The 22,263-nt window shown below is 30.6% G+C and overlaps 3 protein-coding genes across 3 annotated transcripts; 2 read left to right on the top strand and 1 right to left on the bottom strand.

Annotated features, from left to right (window-relative positions):
• Positions 1-6: 6 nt before the first annotated feature.
• LOC145112384 (uncharacterized) lies at positions 7-2,465 on the bottom strand. The gene is made up of 3 exons (XM_079048550.1): positions 2,148-2,465; positions 1,793-2,033; positions 7-1,688 (listed from the first exon to the last, which is right to left on the bottom strand). Exons 1-3 carry the CDS (start codon positions 2,463-2,465, stop codon positions 7-9), a joined length of 2,241 nt encoding a protein of 746 aa, XP_078904676.1.
• Positions 2,466-14,403: 11,938 nt separating this feature from the next.
• Positions 14,404-16,004, top strand: LOC145112382 (protein FAR1-RELATED SEQUENCE 5-like). The gene is made up of 5 exons (XM_079048548.1): positions 14,404-14,524; positions 14,662-14,744; positions 14,819-15,570; positions 15,653-15,911; positions 15,996-16,004. The coding sequence occupies exons 1-5, from the start codon at positions 14,404-14,406 to the stop codon at positions 16,002-16,004; spliced, it is 1,224 nt and encodes a 407-aa protein (XP_078904674.1).
• Positions 15,816-17,471, top strand: LOC145112381 (uncharacterized). Its single transcript, XM_079048547.1, has 3 exons — positions 15,816-15,911; positions 16,139-16,776; positions 16,872-17,471. The coding sequence occupies exons 2-3, from the start codon at positions 16,594-16,596 to the stop codon at positions 17,469-17,471; spliced, it is 783 nt and encodes a 260-aa protein (XP_078904673.1). The 5' UTR covers positions 15,816-15,911; positions 16,139-16,593.
• Positions 17,472-22,263: the final 4,792 nt, after the last annotated feature.

Here is a 22,263-nt window from a genome sequence, read left to right as displayed (position 1 = left end):
TTCGTCCTAAATGATTACTTTTGCAGTCCGAAGTAGTTGTGCAGTACCACTTTGTCTTGAAATCTTACAGACCGAGTTATTTTCAAGATTGAAAGGAATCTTAAAGCGAGAGTGAGCTGTTCTTCCCCCGGGCATGTTATTAGCCGCAACACCAGATGAAGCAGTCGCGAGTGCAATATGACCACACGAACGAATATTAGAAAGTAAAGCTTTGTACAAAAATATTTTTCCTGTTCCACTAGGACCGTCTATGAAGAACACTCCTGGAATATCATTATGGACATGCCGCATGATCTCATCATACGCAAACTTTTGTTCGGGATTGAGAGAATCTCGGGCTTGTAAATGTTCAGGTTCTAAAACAATAGAGCATTCTTCTTGTACCTCACGAAAAACTCCAAATTCTAAATCGACATTTTGATTTATTTTTGGAAGATCAAAATCATCAATACGGTCACCCATAGATTGTAGGAATACCATGATTTCAGTGAGGACCATATTCTGGACTCTCTCAACACTTCCGTATTGTCGCCTATAATCTTCTGAAAGACCATTGTAGTGCTCATGCCATAACTTACGAACATCTCCTGGCTCACAAAAACTCAATATCGTTGCAAACAACCTTCTTAGAGCATTGAGAAATTGAAACAAAGATGCATCTGTAAGACATTGAGACAAATCATCATCGGACTCTATTAAGCCTCTTTCAAGAGCTGCTTTCCGAAATGTTGGGTATTTTATATTGTTGACCGTATAGAGATCTTCAAAACACGTAGGGCCACTAATATGCAATAAAAGTAGGCGAAGGTAGTATCGCTCCCCTTCAGCAGGATTAGCAGAAACCAAACGACCTCGCATTAATCCTAGTTTTCGATGATTCCAAGGACGTGACTTCGGATCCCACGTAAACTTTTTAGGAAAATCTATGTATTTATATTCTCTTGCACGAATATCTTCTTTATTTTTTAGAAAAAACGCAGTCAACATTGATCTATTATCTCTCTCCTTTTCAACAACGCTAGTCAGTGTATCATCCTCACTGAACCTAACCAACTGTTGATTTGGGAGATGCACCTGCAAAGCCATCACACAAGGGTATATCTGAGAAAGGGGGAAGCTAAAAATCCTCCATATTTCCTCAGGAGGTGAGACATATCGTGCATCCTGATACCGTTTTATCTCATTGATAACAACTGGTTCTCCATCCGGATCAATATTGATAACTTGTTTGTCATGACCCTTGTAAATATACTTAAACACATATTTCACAGAGGTTATACTCGAGCAGACCTCAACATTCATATGGCAGTTAAACATCATTAACAACTTTGGGTTATACGGGACAACCCATCTGTTATCCATCTTATTGCCTCGTATGTCCACCTCTATACCATTATCTCCGATGAAACTTGCAGGAAACACGACACGTTGCCCTATCATAGTCGGTCGAACCTCACCGGCATTAACACAATCCACAACACCTTGGTATAAATCTGCTCTTATTTTGGACTGGTTTTTTCTACAAAAATCAAAACGTGAAGTCTCAAGCTTGATGTAGATATCTACTACAAACTGTTGTAGCAATCTCCCTCCCAACAAAATTACATTATAATTTGGCCGAATTTGAAACTTATAGCAGTAGTACTCTCGCATAGATACAATATTCCGCCCTTTTTTTGTATTAGAGTCTACACAATGTTGATGTCGTGAAAAAAAATTAAGAATTAATGTTGTGTACAAAATGTAATGTTTGTTAAGTTAACTAAAATTTTAAAAGTTATGATATGTGTACCTTCTAAATCATCCCCGATGTCTTCGTCGTCATTAATAATATCATTGATGGAAAATCCATGTCTTGGGATTTTTGAATTCCATCCAGACTCACCGTTAGGAAAAAATAAAGGATAACACAATGGATCATAACATCCCCAATAAGATTGAATTGTTTGCGGTTTCTCGGATTTTCCATAAACGATAATACTTCGTTTATATGCGGCTATGTTGTCGTTACCTTCAACCCAAATACCAGCGACCTGAGGTTTTTATGATACAAACGACATGATTAAATATGGTGTGTAATATGCACTGTTGTATTTCATACATGGTATATTTATTTTATAATTAGTAGAAAATAATTATTATGGTACCTCAGATGTGGTTGGTCGGTTGTATACCCTTTGATCAAGTTCTACCAATGCATTTAAAGTGACTCTGTAATTGTCAAGCGGCCCTAGATCAGCAAGTCTTCGAAATGTCTTCACGTATGGGTTTGTAGCAAGAACACGAATCAACTTTCCAGCAATTTCTTTATCAATATTCTTCCTTTGGAGTCTATGTGACATCTCATAATCAGCGTCGTAAAAATACAACTGTAAGTACCGAGGTATTCCATCTCTTGGAATTAACTGATCGATTCTATGATATATTCCTCCATTCACACAAAAGGTGTATACTCCAGATGTCATATTTGTCAATGTTTTGTCATAATCAACGCCCATTGATGCGAAAGAAAAGTTGATGTTGTAGCTTCATTTGTCTAAATGTCCTACCTAAGTCGTTTCTGGATGTGAAGAGGTTGAGTAATTCTTCAGGAATAGAGGAATGTGATAACTTTGTCTTACCATCCATGCAACAAAAGGTAGGGAATTCAAACTGAAATCGTTTTGCTCCACAATGAACACATGGTTGCTGTACCTTCAAAACACGATGTTCTTTAGGGATACCATTATAAACAAAGCTATATGGATCCTGATGACTAATTTCAATAGGTGTTGTCGGTGAGTTTCGTTCCTTGTGTCGTTGATATGCATTTCTGTTCTTAATCGATTTCCTTTGAGCAAAATCCAATACACTTGTAGGAGTTACATTAGTAATATCAGCCAGGGTCCTCTATGCTGTAGACACATTTGTCATAGGTGTCATGTTTTGACTACTTACTTCTCCATTAGCTGTTTGTCTCATTTTCTTCTTCTCCTTTAGTCGTTCATAATATGTCTTATTATATAATTTTCTTTTTTCTGCAATAATTTTTTTGGATGAATTATGCATAAAGATAACGTATTAATCATGTTGCACATATGAAACATACCCTTTTGTGCATTTACATCAAGTTGGATAGCCTCATTAGGCCTATTTTCCTTATCTACAATCATCATATCAACTGTAAAAACATGAAATTAATAATATAGAATTTTATTTTTTATAACACATTGTAATAAAAAATAATTTTTATATACAATACTTATAACCGTATTAATTGAACACTGATTGAGTTGAACTAATTATTTATATGTGAGATTGATACTTACATTAAATTATACTGCTTTTTTTTTAATACTTGAAGTAATGTTTTAACAATTTGTGTTTTTTGTTAATATATATTTATTTCAAGTTTCATTAGTTTTTTTCGGTAAATATTTCTTTCATGTTTTAATAGTTTTTTTCAATAATTGAAAGAATGCATATTGATTGATTTATATTTAAATGATATTTGTAATTTTTATTTGGTAGATTATTTGTTTTACTTATTATACAACTGTATAAATATCTCATAAACAGAAAGAAGAAAACTAAATAACATAAACAAAATAGTCAGACAAAGAAACTAAAATTTATAAACTTAAAAGTTTTAAATCATTATAAAATACTAAAAATCCATGTCACAAATTCAGCAAAAAATAAATATAAAAAGTACGCAAGCAAACAACCTTCTAAAAATCCGCAAACACATAACTACCACATAATCCGCAAACAAATAACTACTACATAATCCGCTAACAAATAACTATAGAAAAATTAATTATTCTCTCTATCTCTAATCCTAATTCGCTCAGCTTCCGGTGTCCTTGGATCCAACGTGACATCAGTTAATATAGTAGAAACCAAAATATTGTCTGTATGGACATGTAATATATAGTTAGTAAGGTATATTAAAATAAATAATATGTAAAGAATGAAACTATATATAATGTTGCCCACGGTTAACTTACACAAATTTAAGTGGACCAACTTGACCCTAGAGACATAAATTATGGATTGATTGAATATTGCAAGATACAATGGTATCATAAGGCTCATCGGTACGTGATTGAACATCAACTTGATAATATGTCCCCTATTCATTTAAACAAAATGTTGTTAAAACACATAATAACAATGAAAATTGGTTAATATATTTAAATATACTTACATCTCATTTTGGAGAAATAGTTCAAATGCATAGAATGGCGTGATTCGTCTTCCCCAAACGATTTTTCCAATAACATCTAAACCATATTAAAATTACTATAAATTTAATTTGTTGTATGCAATTGATAAAAACAAAATATATATAATTAAATATATAAATGTACCGATCATCATTCTTCGACGGCTAAAATCTCTTGCGAGGCTTGTGATAGAAGAACATAATGGATAATGTGGAAATGAATTGGCGACATCATTTCCCAATCGAGTAAATATTGTGTTAATTTTTATTAGTATTGCCCAATCACCAAAAAAATTCTGTAACTTTGATACGTGTGGTGATCTTCGTAAAACTGCTCAACTTGGAAATGATTTAAGGACAATACACGTCCAACCAAATTCATGTTCAAAACTGTTTGCCTCAAACATTGTGGGACGATGGCGATCATTTTGTCTCTCTGGATATGTAATATATTAACAATTATGTAAATAATAAAATGAACATTAGCCTAAAAAATCTCATATTTATTTTATTGTATTCATACTTACGTTACGATCAATCAACCAAATCAGGACTCGGTTATTTTCAACGTTGTCCCACACATATAAAACCCGAACAGCTAATATGTTCCACCATATGTAAACGCTTCGCAATGTCGAAAAATTTTGAACAGTAATATGACCATCCATCACTGAAATATTTTTCAATTAAAGTTATATTTCACATAACAATTTCTTATATTTTGTTTAACAAAATAAATTATCAACTTATTGAAAATAATAAAAATTTAAATGTTTACATTTTTTATCATATATATATTTTTTATCATATGGAAGACAATAAAATAAATAGTAAAAAAAGGCTTCTTGAAAATACAAATGAGTTATGGAAAAGTTGGATCGTTATTTAAAAACCAAATAAAATCAATTCGGTATATATTTTAAACATTCTTCAGAATAAATACATTCATACATTTAATCTGGTAAATATATTTTTATTTTTAGGAAAATAAAGTTATGACTTCCTTTTTCTAACGACACTCTCCTTCCTTTTTCTAACCCTAAAGATGCCGACACTCTCCTTCCTTTGTCTAACCCTAAAGAAGCCGACACTCATCTACCACTCTTTCTTTCACAAACACATATACTCTTTCTCATAATTGATAACCTCCTACAAACTGAAGAAGAGATATGTCGTCCTTAGATGATCCGTTTAACATCCAAACGCAACATCCACGCGTACAACCTTCATCAATAGAAACCATCAGCGACCACCACGACCACCGAATCCTTCTGATCTACAACCCCCTATCCCTCATCTGGATCTACACGACGATTGGAGAAACCCAACAGGGTTATGTTGAGGATGTGTCGGTTCTTATTGGTTGCTGCTTCTCTTGTTGCTGAAACGTGTCTGCTTCTTTACAGGTTTTGAATCTTTCTTCTAGTTAAATTTTCATCCTCTATATATATCTCTCTACCATATACCTAACAGAAAACCCCTAACCCAAAGATTCATTGTATAATTTTCAGAAATTTGAAAGAGAGATCAGCAGGAAGTTCTTGTTTATTCATAATTGCATCCGTATTCGAAAGTGGTTAGGGTTCAGTTGGTTTAATTTCATAGATCGACGAACCCTAGAAATACTAACATTCACGCCTCCGATGCAATAAATTCTTCATAGAACGTATGTATCAAATCCCTAATTTTGAACTTTTTAGTTCTATACCTTAACATTACTTAAATTTATCTATTTGGATTTCAATGTGGGTTTTGAATATCCATTCACAGATTGTACAGTTTAAGGATTTAATGTACGAAGCATTAACATTTGAAGAAAGTTGGGACAGAGATGAAGATATGAAATAAATTATCCACTGATTACTCAATCCTCAGTGCTTTCACACTCGTTGTTTCTCCATCTTCAGTTCCATTACCGGTGATTAACATAAAAAGGTAAAACAAATTGGTTAATCCGTTGACTATTAATTGATTGTAGGTGTGTTTCCTTTTAATTAATATTGTTGTCTAATTTTAGGTTACCCCAAAATGAGATGGTTTATTATTTTGATTGGCTTGTTGAGAAGCTTCATAGATGCCTTCTCCTCCTTTCAGTCATTTCTTTCTTTTTGTTAATCTGTTGACTATTGACTCAATCCTTATGGACTTTTCTTGCCTTTTTTTTGCCTTTCCATATCTATTCTACTTTGGATCATAAAGGTTTTATGCTCTTTGGTTCTGTTGTCCTTTGTAATTTAGAATTTGTTAAAAAGGTAGGACTTATTTTACAAGGTTTTATTGAATATTGTTATACGTTATAGGATTAAAAATTAATCGGGGGAATGGAGTAGACTTCCTGACTCCAAAATTTATTGCAGGTTTTATGTTTTGAGATTTAGTTTTTGTTTAATAACATATATTGTTTAAATTTGTTTGCTTCAAGAAGTCCATGTTTTAAGTGAAGTTTCTAAATTTGAGTTTGTGGGAATTATAAATTTTTAAATAAAAAAGTTTGTTATATTGTTCCTTTATAAAATCAGGTATACCCTGTAAATTTGTATGATAAAAGGGCATTATTATGTCATTTTGTCCGGATCATTGAAAACCTTAGGACCGCCAGGGAGTAGACTTCCTGACTCCAAAGGCACAATGAAAACCTCAGGCCCTTTACATGTTTTTGTTCGGGAATTTTTTTGGTGCTACACCTAATATATATTTATAGTTCCGGCCCTGGGCTATGTTTGTGTCATCTCAGTTAACATCAAATAATGTGTATTACATTATCCTTGTTTTGATGATATAGAATGAAAAATAAAGGCCTAAATCACATTCATAAACTAATCAATTTTTGTATTTTTTTTCTTCAGGAAAATCTTAAGAGAAACCATCAGAAAGTGTTTTTTTAACTCAAAATCGGTTCTTCCTCACACATAGGTCTTATTTACTGCTGATGGCTCCTTAAACGGTTCTGAGATAAGTTATATATGTGTAATTATTTTTATTGAACATGATTTTGGTATATATGTTGACATATTGACATTTTTTTAACAATTTTTGGTGTTCATATGATGTATCAAGACTGCATGGGTTGCCGACAGATCTTGATTGTCCGATATTTCATTTCTTAGATGAAAAAAGCTACATGGAGAGGTAACTAAATTTATGAAGTTGTTTAAATGAAAAAATATTGTTCTTTAGCTTTATGGATTTTATGGTTATTTTGTTTTTATGAATCAATATTGGAATTGGACTATGGATTCTCCTAATATATAAAATATGTTGAGGATCATGTTACCAATCATACATAGACATATATTACATACAATTTGTTTGATATTTATATTATATATGATTTTTCAGGGAGAATTATTAGCTTTGTAAGGGTTCTATTGGTTAATGAGCTCAAGAAACTATCTGCAACAAACCTATGTTTCCAAGTAAGTGTCAATTTCTTGGTTTCAAAAACTCAATCTTAAATTTCTTAGTCAATCAGATGTAAGTAATTAATTAATAGTATAAGAGTAATAATACTTTTTAATCTCTGATTAAATACTATTTAAACTTAACAGCATTTACAACCAACTATGCAGTTCTTCATTGATATAATCAATAAAGTAATAAAGCATAGTATTCCAATACATATTACTTAAATAAGAGATAATCTTAAGGAAAATAAACATACCTGTTTTATTTTGATGATGTCGATAGAATAGATGGTTGTTATGAAGAACAAACGTCGTCTATGCATGTATAAAGAAAAACATAGTTATTGAATATGATGTATACGTGAGGAAGTAAAACAATATAGTTAAAAAAATATGGAAAACATACGTATGAGCAGATTGTGGAACTGGTGAAAGTTTTCTCTGTTAATATGAATTACAAATTCTGTTTGCAAATGACGTATCTATATAAATATATAAATAGTATATATATATATATATATATATATATATATATATATATATATATTCTAATAAATCTGTTTAAAGTTTGTTATGAATGGATAAGATACAGTTCATATATATGTGCTTGTATATTTAAAATATTGTTTTGAAAATGCGTAATCTATTTGGATATACATTATCTTTTTATCTGCTAAATAATCAAAATTTATGTATTAATTTAATAAAAAAAATATTTTTCGGTTTTGGTTTGTTTAACATTGAAATGCATGGTGCTTTTTGAAACATATAAAATCATTTGAGTCATTTTTCTAAAATAACTTCCAGGGACAGGATGGTCAAAGGGACGCCAAAATAGCAATATAGATTGGTAACAAATACCAATTGACATTAACCAGAAAATTAGTTACTTACATTTTCTAATGACCTACTTACTGTTACACCAACTTCATTTCTCTATACCTCAATATGAACTAAACATCTTATCAATATAACAATTTTAGAAATAACAGATTAATTTGACCATTAAAACTATTTTTTAGAAGCAAATATAAACATAATCCTCTATTTTAGTTATAACATCACAATATAATTTTTCCAGCAAAGGCTCTAATGTATTTTACTTTAAACAATCTTCAATTTATTTTTTTCAGTTATATTGGCTCTATACTGAAACTACAACAATGTTATTTAGGGTGAAAAATCAAGAAATAGCAATGATAATCATAAAAAAACAACTTAAAATAACAACATTAGAAAATGTCAAACTTTATTTAAACAATCTACGGAAGGAAAAAACATAAAATTTGCGCCTTAGAAAACAATTATAATAAAAAAAACTTAGGTGTCCACAATTGTATCGTCTTCCTCGTCACGAAGCTGATAACCCATGCTTCGCGTACGAATCGTGACTCGGGGTTTCTTGATTGGTCGTGTAACCATTGTTGAATCGGCTGTATCGGTTGTTTCCTTTGCTTCATCATTCAACTGTTCATCTTTAGAACTTGAAATATCAATAACTTCGTCCCATTTCTAGTTTGCCAATGCCAACCCTCTTTTCTTTTGTTTTGCAACATTCCATTCATGCAACATGATTTTAACACATTCAACTTGTTCGTTAACCTCATCATCGGTAAAAATCCTCATTTTATCTCTTAGGTGTATTAATATTGGTGTTAAAAATTGAGTATTACTAAAGCTTAATTGAGACTATTTATAACTCATTTTCCCGCTAAAGCACGATACTATCCCTAAAATTTAGGAATGAAATTATTTAAACTTTTTAGTACCTTATCGTGAATTAGTCAATATATTATTTTAACAAATTTTAATGGGAATGACGAGATTTGTTCTTATCTTATTTTATAGCTCATTTTTACCAAATATGACCCTAAGGTTATTGAAATGTATTTTCTGTTCACTTTTTAAAATAAAATTCGCAGATAATAAAAGAATATAAAGATATATTTTCATGAGTGCTTATGAAATTATTTATGATTATGAAATATTGTCTTGTTGAATCTGTTTATGAGGTTACCGAATGAATATATTTTTTTACCATAACATCCCATGATCTAAACTATAATACAGTACAACCCATGAATATATAATTATATACCAAAACAACCCTTGATTTAAAAATTAATACCACACAACCCATTAATACATATTTTGTTTATTATGTAAGAATTTTACTTTGAAAAGGCTAAATTATAACGTTGTACTTTCATTGTATTATTTAAATCACATTTCATTTGGAAAAGAAATGTTCATGTAAGAGCATTTTCTGTCGAAAATAGTCTTCGACTCGAATATACTTTTGTTTTTCGTATATGGTTTTAGAAAGTGGATATCGGATGAGGTATCCGAAAACCACAACATCTTACTTTCATTTCTTTATAATATAGATTCTACTTTCAATGTTATTCTCAATCAGGCATTGTACTTAAATTATTTGTATAATGTTGTAATAAGAAATGAAAGTAGGATGCTATAATAAACAATAAGAAATAAACAAATATACTACGGAAAAGTATGATTCAAAAACCATAAATTCAATAATAATCATAAGAGAAAACATAAAATCCCAATATCCTAGTAGCTAAAAGCATATAGTACTAAATATAAAATACCAAATTTACGACTTGAATGTACTACAAAAAGCCATTCAAATTATTGATAAAATAAAATTGACGATCTTTCTTGTTAGGCTCATTCTTCATCCGGCCAAGCCACAACAGCTCCTGTTGGATTATGTACATCATTTCCAACCGGATTTTGCTGGATCACACCTACATCATCTTCAGCCTGACGTGGCGCATCAGCTTCTTGTATTGGTCGGTTCATATCTACAGGTGACTCCAACCAATTTCTGCAAAAAGGTAATTTAAAAATAATATTAATAAACACCTACAATTTAAAAACAATAGAAATAATCAATTTAGCATTAAAGTGATTAAAATTCAAGAATATAATATATAAACTAAGTTACTTTTATGAAATTATGAAATAATTGTTTAAATACAAATGATAATATCATGACATACCCGTAATCTTCGTCATCCGGTAGATGACGAAGCTTAAAGAACCTGTTTGGGGTCTGGATCGTGAGTCGGGGGATTTTGAACGGTTTTACTGACTCAGCTGTATCTGTTGTATCATCTTCATCAGTCAACTGATGTTGATTATCAGAACTTACAAGATCAATAACTTCATTCCATTTCCAAGATTCAAGGGCTAAATCACGTTTTTTCTTTCTTTGGAAATAATGTTGTTTTTCACCAGATTCATGTGTTGTTGTATCCACATCATTGTTAAAGGCCTGCATGATGGCTGTCAAGAAAGTTAACATTATTAATTAATATAAGTAAACATAACTTCAAAATGAAACCCAAAACAATAAAGAATAGATGAACATACTTGTTGATAGTTGGAATATTCAATTTGACTGAGAAATGGGTTGGCATTTGGCGGCATTAGTATATATAATGGTATTCTTGATAAACTTTGTTTGTTATTAAGGGAGAAAATAGGTATGGTTTAAATTTTGAATTTTAAATCCCAATCCTAATCTTGTTTGCCACATGTCATTAAATCCACCAGCCTCCAATCCACTTTTCCCGCCTAAACTATATTAATGCATTTCAAGAAATTCCATTCGCAACTGATATATCTGATTTTTCATGTATTTAATCTGAAAAATAAAAAATATGTTGGTTATAGTAATATTTTAGGGAATAAAGTTTGATTTTCAAGTTTTGTAATTAGTTTGGATAGATAAATATGATCAAATTTTAAATTTTAAATATTATACTTAGTTTGGATAAATAAAAAGGATAAGAGTAATATTTGAATATATGTTGTTTTGGAGGGTAAGAAAAAGTCAACATAAATTATAACTATCGTAATAATAGTTATATCTATTATCTAAAGTTTGAATTTCAAGTTTTATAGATAGTTTGGATAGATAAATATGATTAAATTTTAAATTTTAAATATTATAATTAGTTTTGATAAATTAAAAGGATCAGAGTAATATTTTAATATATATTTTTTTTGGAGGGTAAGAAAAAGTCAACATAATTTATAACTATCGTATTAATAGCTATATCCATTATCTAAAGTTTGAATTTCAAGTTTTGCAATTAGTTTGGAAAATGTTATTTTCTGCACGTTTCGTATTTCTAGTCTTCCATCATCTTTCAAAATATGTTTTTTTATTAGATCATATTCTTTTCTCAAGTTACTAATATTTTGAAACAGGAAATACCTTTTTAAAAGTCATATGTGGAAATTTGAGTAACAATCCAAGGATTCTTAGGTAAATTAGGTCTAATATTTTCAAGTTTTGTAATTAATAGCAATCCATATTTAAAATACATTATCTAAAGTTATATAAGGATTCTTATGATGTTATAATAAGTTATATATATTATCTTTATAATATCCATTATCTAAAGTTTGAAATTCAAGTATTTTAAAGTAATATTATGGTAATGTACTTTCAATACAATGGTTTATTATCATAAAAAAAATTGAACTTGAATATAATAAATGCCAAACAACTACATAAATAAAAATGAAAGTACAACGATTAAAACAAAAAATGGGTGTTATAATAATCAACCAATACAAAGTAAATTGCTATTATTTAAATTTAAACCTTCATATTGATGGCACAATAAACAACCTTATCTATGATTCTAATTTATATTAGATTATTGGGGTGTAAAGGTCTTCATCTAATTTTTTGTATTCACCCAAGAGTAAGCCATTGGTATCGACTATCATCCATTGGCCATAAGTAATCCACCATTTCTGTTGTTCATTCATAACTTTATCATTTGAATGAATAATATCTTCTTGTTACAATGGTAAGGGTAATTTTGGAATTTCTGTATGCACGACCACACTAAATTTGCATTCTTCACATAACCAATCATGTTTGGGTACTTGATCTATAATGTTCTGCATACAATATGTGTGTTCAGCACCATCCTTGCATCTACTACATATAGTAAGTAAATGCTCATAGCCTACATCTCCACAAATATCACACACAATCACATCACACAACTGGTCATCAACAACCTCAACATCCATTACAGTGTTGATCTAACCTGCAAAAAAACAAAAATTTTGTACCTAGAAAATACATGGCGTTTCAAAAATGCAAATGAAAGTATTATATACCGTTTTTTGACTTACATTATATTACATAAACAAAAATTATGTTATATTAACATAAACAAAAATTACACACACACACACACCATTATATTAAATATATTTTTTTTGTCTTATATTATATTAGATAAAGTTTTGTACAATATTATGTTATATTAAGATATTTTTTTTTGATTTACCTGATTGGACTTGAAATTTATTATTTTATGCAGGAATATAAGCTGGATTGCTAGTTTCTTCAGGATCTGTAAACACAAAACACACACACACACAACATTATATTAGATATAGTTAAAGTTTTGTACAATATTATGTTATATTTGATTTACCTGATTGGACCTGAAATTTATTATTTTATGCAGGAATATAAGCTGGATTGCTAGTTTCTTCAGGATCTGTAAACACAAAACACACACACACACAACATTATATTAGATACGGTTAAAGTTTTGTACAATATTATGTTATATTAAGATAATTTTTTTTTGATTTACCTGATTGGACCTGAAATTTATTATTTTATGCAGGAATATAAGCTGGATTGCTAGTTTCTTCAAGATCTGTAAACACAAAACACACACACACAACATTATATTAGATATAGTTTCTTTATTTACATTATATTAGATAAAGTTTTTTAAAATATAAGTTGGATTGCTAGCTGATAAAGTATTTTGTGTTTTTTTATGTAGGAACAGAAGATGATATGATGATTGTCGCTGGTTGATTGGGTGGTGTAGTACTGGCTGACTCACCATGTATTGTTGGCTGTTGTATTGCTGGCTGTTTCGTGTCCTGTAGACAAAAAAAAAACAAAAAAAAAACAATTAAAGAGACTGAATTTATGTGTTTAATTTGCAATTTTTTTCTGTTGTATTAAACAGGGAGATACAAAGTGAGTTTGTGTATGTATGTAAACACACACACACATACACACAAACCTTTAATCACGTTTCATATTTTTTTTGCAGGAATACAGATATATTTGATAAATTAGGGTTTTAGATGCTTGATATAAATAGGTAGGTAGAGATATCGGAAAAATTAACAAAATTTTGATTTCAAATTTTTTTTTGTCACGTTTATAATATTTTCCTATGAATTAGGTTTTGACTGTTTCATTCATTACCAAGTCAAAAACAAATGAATTGAGTAAATGTTGACCAGATAAGCCACGATACTCTTTTTAATGCATAAATTTATTGTACAAATTGCATAATGTCTTGTACCTCTTAAATTTCAGCCTTTGACCAAATATGTATATTAAGGTATAATATATATATATATATATATATATATATATATATATATATATATATATATATATATATATATATATATATATATATAGAAGTAGGTTCATTTAAAAACATAGATTAGTATGAATACGTGAGGACGATTTACAGCCAATCAATTTTTATCATTTAAAAAAATAATTTAATTTATTTTTAAGGGTAAGCATGTAATTTTACACAAAAGTCAATCAAGTAATTAAAACAAATAGCCTAAAAATACGTTGATTGATCTTTCCATAATCCACAAATGAAACCCACCTATTAATCATTTTGTATTACCAGTCATATCATTCATCGTTTTGAAAAAGATTTTATTATTCTATTGATCCAAATGGATGCTCATACAGAAGACGGCGACCATGTTGATTTATATTCAATGCAGGATGGAATAGATCATACTTTTGATGATAGTCTGTTCGATGACCAACATCATGGAATTGATAAAAATCCAGGTTTAATTTCTTACAAATTTTCGTATATCATGATAAGAATCCAGGTTTAATTTATTACAGTTTTTCGTAAATGTTAACTTCCTTTTACTAAATTCTGATAGTATATTTTATGTTAATTCATCAATGTTTATTTTTAGTAGAAGATTGTTATATTTATGATAATATTGATCTAGATGCAAACGTTTTAGGTGATATTTCAATTGAAGACGAGACATTGGGTGTATTTGATGATAATCAATCTAATGATAATCATCAAAGTTCTAATCATCAGCATGTGCTTATTAATGGAAACAGTATTGGATTCCAAAGGTACCTGATGAAGTTAAGCCAAAACTCAAAGGCCATTACAGGTCCTATGAAGATATAACAGATATGTATTACAAGTATGCTCTTGCAGCAGGTTTTGATGTTAGAAAAACGACAAATAGAAAAAATGGGCATGGTATTATTAGATTGAGATACCTCGTGTGTAACAGACAAGGTCTTCCTAATACAGGTCATGTTGATACATTGAACCCAAACATAAGTAAGATAAAAAGAAGGACTGATAGTCGAAGGACTGGATGCAATGCTTGTATCAGATTTAGGATGATAGAAGGAAGCTCTACATGGTTGCTATATGAGTTTGTAGAGGAACATAATCATGAGCTTATGTCTCAAGATAACATATTGTTTTCCCGACACCACAGACAGCTTAATTCATGGCAGAAATCGTTCATTATCAGTCTTTCTAATCAGAACGTTGGTGCCACCCAAGCTCACATGCTATTTACTGCTATTAATGGTGGATACAATATTATTGGAGGCACTGTTGATGATTTTAAAATTTTGATGAGGGATCTTAATTGCTTTATAGGTGGAACTGATGATCAAATGTTAGTCGATAAGATGACAAACAGAACAAAAAATGTTCCTAATTTTTCATTCGATTTCAGAGTTGAAAATAAGCAACTCAACGCTATGTTTTGGGCTGACGAGACCTCAAAGATAAATTATAAACAATTTGGTGATGTTGTCTCCTTTGATGCCACATTCCGAACCAACAGGTTATGTATTTTTTATGTTTATGTTTTTTGTTTTAATTTTAAGTCTTTTAAAAATTTCAATGTAAATTTTACCACTTTTTAGGTATGACATGGTATTTGTTCCTTTCACTGGAATCGACAATCACAAAAAGTGTGTTACTTTTGGTGTTGGATTGCTTAGCAAAGAGGATATCGACTCATACACATGGTTGTTGAAATCTTTTCTTAAAGCCTTTGGTAAACAACCAATATTGGTGTTATCTGATGAAGACCCCGCGATGAAAAACGCTATAGCCAATGTTTTCCCAGAATCAATTCATAGGTTGTGTATGTGGCACATCACTTCCAAATTACCATTGAAGGTTACAAGCTTTTATTTAATAATCTCTCCGTCAACATTTTATTCATTTTGAATCACTGTTATTTTAATTTTACATTCTGAAAAGAATCAATGATAGTACTTTTGTATCTCTAACATATAGTCTACATTGACTAATGTTCTATAACATTATTGTCGTTTCCTTTTATACATTTTGGACTGATTCAATGATTTTGATTTTTAACACCTTCCACATTTTCTTATTGTAAGGTATCGTTGGATATTGTCAACGACGAGGAATTTAAGTTACTGTTCAACTCCTTGATATGGAATTCTAAGCTTGAAGAGAAAGATTTCGAACAGGGATGGCAAGCACTATTGGATGAATATGATCTTAACGATAATACTTGGTTAAGTAGAATGTACAACTTGATACATTCATGGATTCCTGCATTTTTCAAAAGAGTCCCTATGTCAGGTCTCATGAGAACAACATCTCGTTCTGAGAGTCAGAACTCAGCCTTTCATCAAAACACTCATTATGGATCAACTTTAGTAAACTTTATGAATTCGTTTGAATCTGCCATGGAGAAGCAACGTTATACTCAATCCTCTTTGGACTTCAAAACAAAAGACAAATTCCCTAAAATGAGAACACCATTTCCAATAGAGGAAACGCTTCTCTATTCTACACACGTAAAGTGTTTAGACAGGTTCAGAACGAAATGTACAGGTCAATGACAACATGTTTTTCGTTAAATCACAACATCGTTGACCATGTTCATGAGTTTCAGATAAAAGAATTTAGGCCACATGGATATTCCATCTCGAATCGATCTGACTCCGATATTGTCAGTGATGATGACGATGATAATTGGGATAAGTTGCTAAGAGACTCTATATATACGGTATTATTTTAAACTCTGATATCATCTTATTTTTTTCCACACCAAATTTTGCATATATATCTGATTATTTTTCTATACATGTTAAATGTGACCAGAAAGAAGACACATTCATTTGTAGTTGTATGAAGTTTGAACAATTTGGGATTCTTTGTCGCCACATTTTTACTGCAATGAAAGCCTTCAACATCCAATTCATACCAACAAAGTATCTTCTAAGACGGTGGCAGAAGGATATTATTCCACCTGAATTGTTACGAAGATGTTTCCGGTATTCAGATTCTGATGAGAATATACAAAAAATAGCAATTGACATATTTTCAACGGTTGACAACTGTCTCTCTTCTTTGAGCACCAACAAAAAAAGACTGGAAGAGTATTATCAAGCACTTAAGGAATTGGAGAGCAAGTTTATGGATGGCGTTACTATGAATGAACGCCCAAACAAGTCAACAGACTTTGAAAATAGACTTGGTGTGTCGATACCCGCATATGTTCAAATTCAAAACCCCACTGGAATTAGGAACAAAGGGTCTGGGACTAAAAAAAGGATTAAAGGTGCTCAGGAAATTGCAGTTGAAAAATCACGTTGTAAATACTGTCGTAAGGGTAACGATCATGACAAGCGGAATTATCCTACACGAAAGGAAGATGAGAAGAACAACATATTTAAACAACATCCTGGAAAAAAGCACTAATTTTATTATTGATCTTTTTTATTTCATATTATTTTGTTTGGTTTGTTTACTTTATGGTAAAACACTTTTAACATTCTCAGTCAATTGTCACTTTTCAGTATTATGTTTTTATAACTTGTGTACCCTATCTATACTTTATTTTTAAATTTTGTTTATTATTTTTCATTGAAATTGTTTTCAAAGCTTATCCACATATTCCTTGTTTTTTAACCATCCCAATCCTTACAACATTATTACACGTATACAACAACCAATACATTATAAATGTCATTATCTTATTAATAAAGTCACAAAACATTACATTCTTATGTTTTTTTTTTGTATCATTATTCATTTCAGAATTTATAAAACCAAAATTGATTCCATGATTATAAGTAGACATATAATTAAGTACTACATTCATATTCAATAACGTAAAAACACTATGTTTACGTTATTATTCTGTAATGAATGTTGTATATGTTTATTGTTGAAGTAATTTTAATATGAATATTAACGTTTGATTATTCATAGATTCATTAAAATGTTATTATTCTATTATACATTAATGCATATGCATTTTCATAGTAAATTATAAAATTAGTTTTGCCTTGTAAATATTCATATATTCATTGTTGAATAATCAAAATAAGACTGTTGATACAAAATTCATTCCAGAATTATAACATAAAAATAATGTTTTTACCTTCTCACACTTTTTAATATTTTTATTTGAAGTATCCCCATCTACATTATACGTATTTATAAATCTAGTTAACAAAAAAACTTTATTTTCATACATAAAATAATCATAAGATGCACTTAAAAAATATGGATTATGAATTATGTATTTGTTGATAACACCGCTTAATACCTACTTCAAATTAGAATTATGTTATATATTCATTTCAGAATTTAATAAGTGAATAGGTGTTATATTATTCTAACACCAACTTTTATAGTCATTCTTTTCACTATTCATAATTCAAATTAAGTCTTATAATCTATGTTAATATAATAGGAATTTGATGGGGAAAAAATCTTTAAGTTACTCACAACATGTATTTCATTTTAGCATCCATATATTCAACAAAAATGCACCACAAACCCATAGCTTTAGAAATTACATGACTCATATTTCTTATCAATGTGTGCCCTTTGCTAAGTGTCATATGCCATATATTACATATGGAATATAAGAAATATTCAGGTTCACAGTTCTAATAATAACCATTAAATAAACCATCACATAGTTTTACTTAGAATACGTCCAACACATAATAATCCTAACAAAATTACCATAATCCAAAAAACCAACATAACAAAACACTTCAAACTTCATAAACGATCAGGTTTTTATAATACTAATAAACCTAATTAAAAAACACCATCTTCTTCACAGATCATTCTACTACAGCACACCTGTGATTTCCTTCTTCTTTTCTTCAATCACCTTCATCCTTTCAAACCTATCCATTTTTTTAACAGATGCATAATGCTTCAAGAATGTTTTCTTCATAACATTAAAATCCGACATCATCAACTTATCCAGATACTTATACCTTAACCTTCCCAACATCTTTTCTTGAATTTTATCATCAAAACATAGACCACAATCCCATTTATGTGCCGCTTCTCCCATGTATGTTTCCATGTGTCGCATAAGGAAAATTCCACAGTCAACACCAACTATATTCCTTTGACACTTCATTTTTATAACCATAACTTCTTTTTTAAGTAACACATTTGCTTTTTTGTGTTCAACACTATTCAGATAACGACAAAAGAAGCTTTTCTGCATGTCAAATTAAATAATAATTCATATTATAATAAATATATAACAACAATACTCACGATCTATATATGAATTCATTAAGTAAACAACAGATCTAACCAGGATACGTGGTCTATTCCCATATGCAGACTCGATTGTCCCAGACCTCTTGATGTGATCAAATATATAAAATGCAACCCTTTCAAGCAAAAACACACTAGGTAGTAACTTTCATCAACAACAATTGGTATGAAAACCTACATTTAAACAATATCAACATCAGTTCCACATACATGTGTGATACCAATCATGTCTAAAAACTGTAAAAATTAACAATTCCATACCAAGTCCACCGTTTTCAAATCTGGTTTGTCCGTTATGTCATTAATCACAGCTACAAACATAATTCTGAATTTATTGTACCTTAGCTCCTCATCTACAGCTTCATCAACCATGTAATCTGTCTGTTTTATCATAACAAAATACCGACCATATTACAATTCATAGCGGAATATGACATACAACACACATCTTATTTATAAAAACTTACAATCGTATCGCATGTGAAGTACATCCTAGAGTAAGAAGCCTCTGACTTCAGTTCTTCGGTTTTATTAAGGAAAGCAGCCCACGCGTCTATTACATTGGTATGCACTTTTTTTCTCATAGCTAACGAACGTGCAGCTTCCAAATGCATTCCATGACCATCAACAGTTTCCCATATAAATTCCCTACCATTTAAACATAATACAATAAAAATGCCACGACAAAAAAAAAATCCATTTTAATTGAGTCACATAAAATGTACATTCTTACCCTTTATCTTTCCCCCATGCTATTATGCTTTGAGCCACAACGTTTTCATCATCTTTAACCGCCTCATCCACATCTGTTATCCGATCTACATATGGTGAACACACCAATTGTCCAAGTTTCCCCTTCCTTTTACCTTTCCCATTTTTCAACTCATCAACATGCACCATTTCTCTTTCCATAATATCTTTTTCAGTTCTTTTTTTCAGTTTGTCTTCCGCTACAGATTTTTTTGTATATCTAATTACTGGCTTGCTTCCTTCTTTAACATCCATACTCTTATCTTCCTCATTTAATTGTGTTATTCTCAAATCGAACGATGGTATGTCATCTTTGCAAAAATCCTTGTTCTTTCTCATGCTCCGTTCCACAATCTCATCAGACATATTCAAAAACCAGGAGTCAGAACAACTGGACTATCCAATGATGTATTTCCTTTATATTCCAGAAAGAGCACGGAAGGTGAGTCGCACCCATCCATAATCTTTGTCTTCTCATTATTCCTTCCAGTAGATTGAACATTGCATATGGGACTATTTCCTTTCACAAAACTACTTCCTTTCACAAAATTACTTTGCCCAGGATTGACTGCAACTTTAACGGGCGTTTTCATTGTCACTTCATTTGTGGGAGAGATATTATCTACATGTTCCACATTCTTTTCATTAAAAAGTTTTCGCACCTTTCGTAACCACTCTTTTACCACATCATCATTTGCATCCTCTTCTAACCCCTTCTTAATTGCTTCCTCAATTTTTCCTTATCATCACAGATCCTACTATATATCTTTTCAATTGATTCCACATCTACCTGTCATTGTAATAAAAACGAGTTACAATATCTTCTTATGTATAATATTATTTATTACAGAAAATATGACATAAATATTAAAATAACTTACCACCTTATCCTCATCCCCATTTACATCAACAGGATCCACTTCCCCATCTGCACGAAACTCCAAGGTTCCAAATTCTCCATTTCTCAATCCATGCTCCTCCAACATTTCCAAATCCACTGAGTCAATCTGATTTATCAATGGCCTTGATCTGCGGAGATTATATCCATTCAAAACTACTTTGTCCGCATACGTAAGCTGTAACATCAGAATTAATAAGTTATCTTATATTATTTTCATTACAGAATAAAAAACTACAACAAAAATAAATGCACATACTTACAAATACTTACCAGTAACAGCGTGACTGGACCTGTGTAATAACAGTTTGCGTCATTTGGCCGCCATTTGTATTTTGCCTTCTCCAAACATTCCACTATATATACTTGCACCAATCAATTTTTTGAATATCTTCACACCTTGCTAATTTCTCCAGACAATTAATACGGCTTGCCCCACTCATTTCTGTCTCTGCAAACGTGTTTATGAATAATGTCAAGAAATTAAGCTTGAACATGTCATCCGCCACATCCGATTGTCTAATCCTCTTCACATAGTTTCCATTATTGAACTTTCCTCCTGGATATTGACTTTTCCATGCTTCAATAACTACATCTGTTTTATCGCATTCCGCCAACTGGTTGTAGTCTAAACCTTCACTTGGCAAACCAAACATCTTTTCAACCGTTTTCTTTGTAATAAGTATTTCCCCTTTCTTAGTCTTAATCGTGGATGTTTTTGCTCTAAATTTGTCCACCATGTAGTAAGCCAATCTAGAAGGTATTGAATCTAACTTTATATCAAGGAATGCACCGAAACCCATTCGTCTCACCATTTCTTTCTGGCTGTATGACATTCCCTTCACCGCCATATACATTGATTTTGGGGACATACGGCAACTTATTTTTTGCAACTCCTGAGTTTTGTCGTCCTCAACATCTGCATCTTCATTTTCTACAACATTCTTTCTTTTCGTTTTTCTTTTCTTCATTCCTTTCTTCTTAACATCTTCCTTTGAAACTTCAATTTTTATGACTTTAGTTTTTTTCCTATCACTTCTTCTTACATTAACATCAACATCAGCTTCACTATCTTCATAATGTTCATCTTTCCTTTTCTTTTTCTTACTTACACTAACACTTGATTCGCCTACAACAAACCCAAAATAACATACGCATGATCACTATAATACTGCACCAATAAGAATCACGCATAATATTTGCAAATGTTTTCTGCCTTGAATACTAATGTATTCTGTAATGACTACTACATCAAACTGACTACTACATACTAATGTATTATGTATTCTGTAATATGTAATGAAGCAT

This window comes from Lactuca virosa, chromosome 5 (genome assembly GCF_052849685.1).
Source record: "Lactuca virosa cultivar CGN04683 chromosome 5, Lactuca_virosa_CGN04683_v6, whole genome shotgun sequence".
NCBI lineage: Eukaryota > Viridiplantae > Streptophyta > Magnoliopsida > Asterales > Asteraceae > Lactuca > Lactuca virosa.
This window is presented reverse-complemented; position numbering and strand designations above follow the sequence as displayed.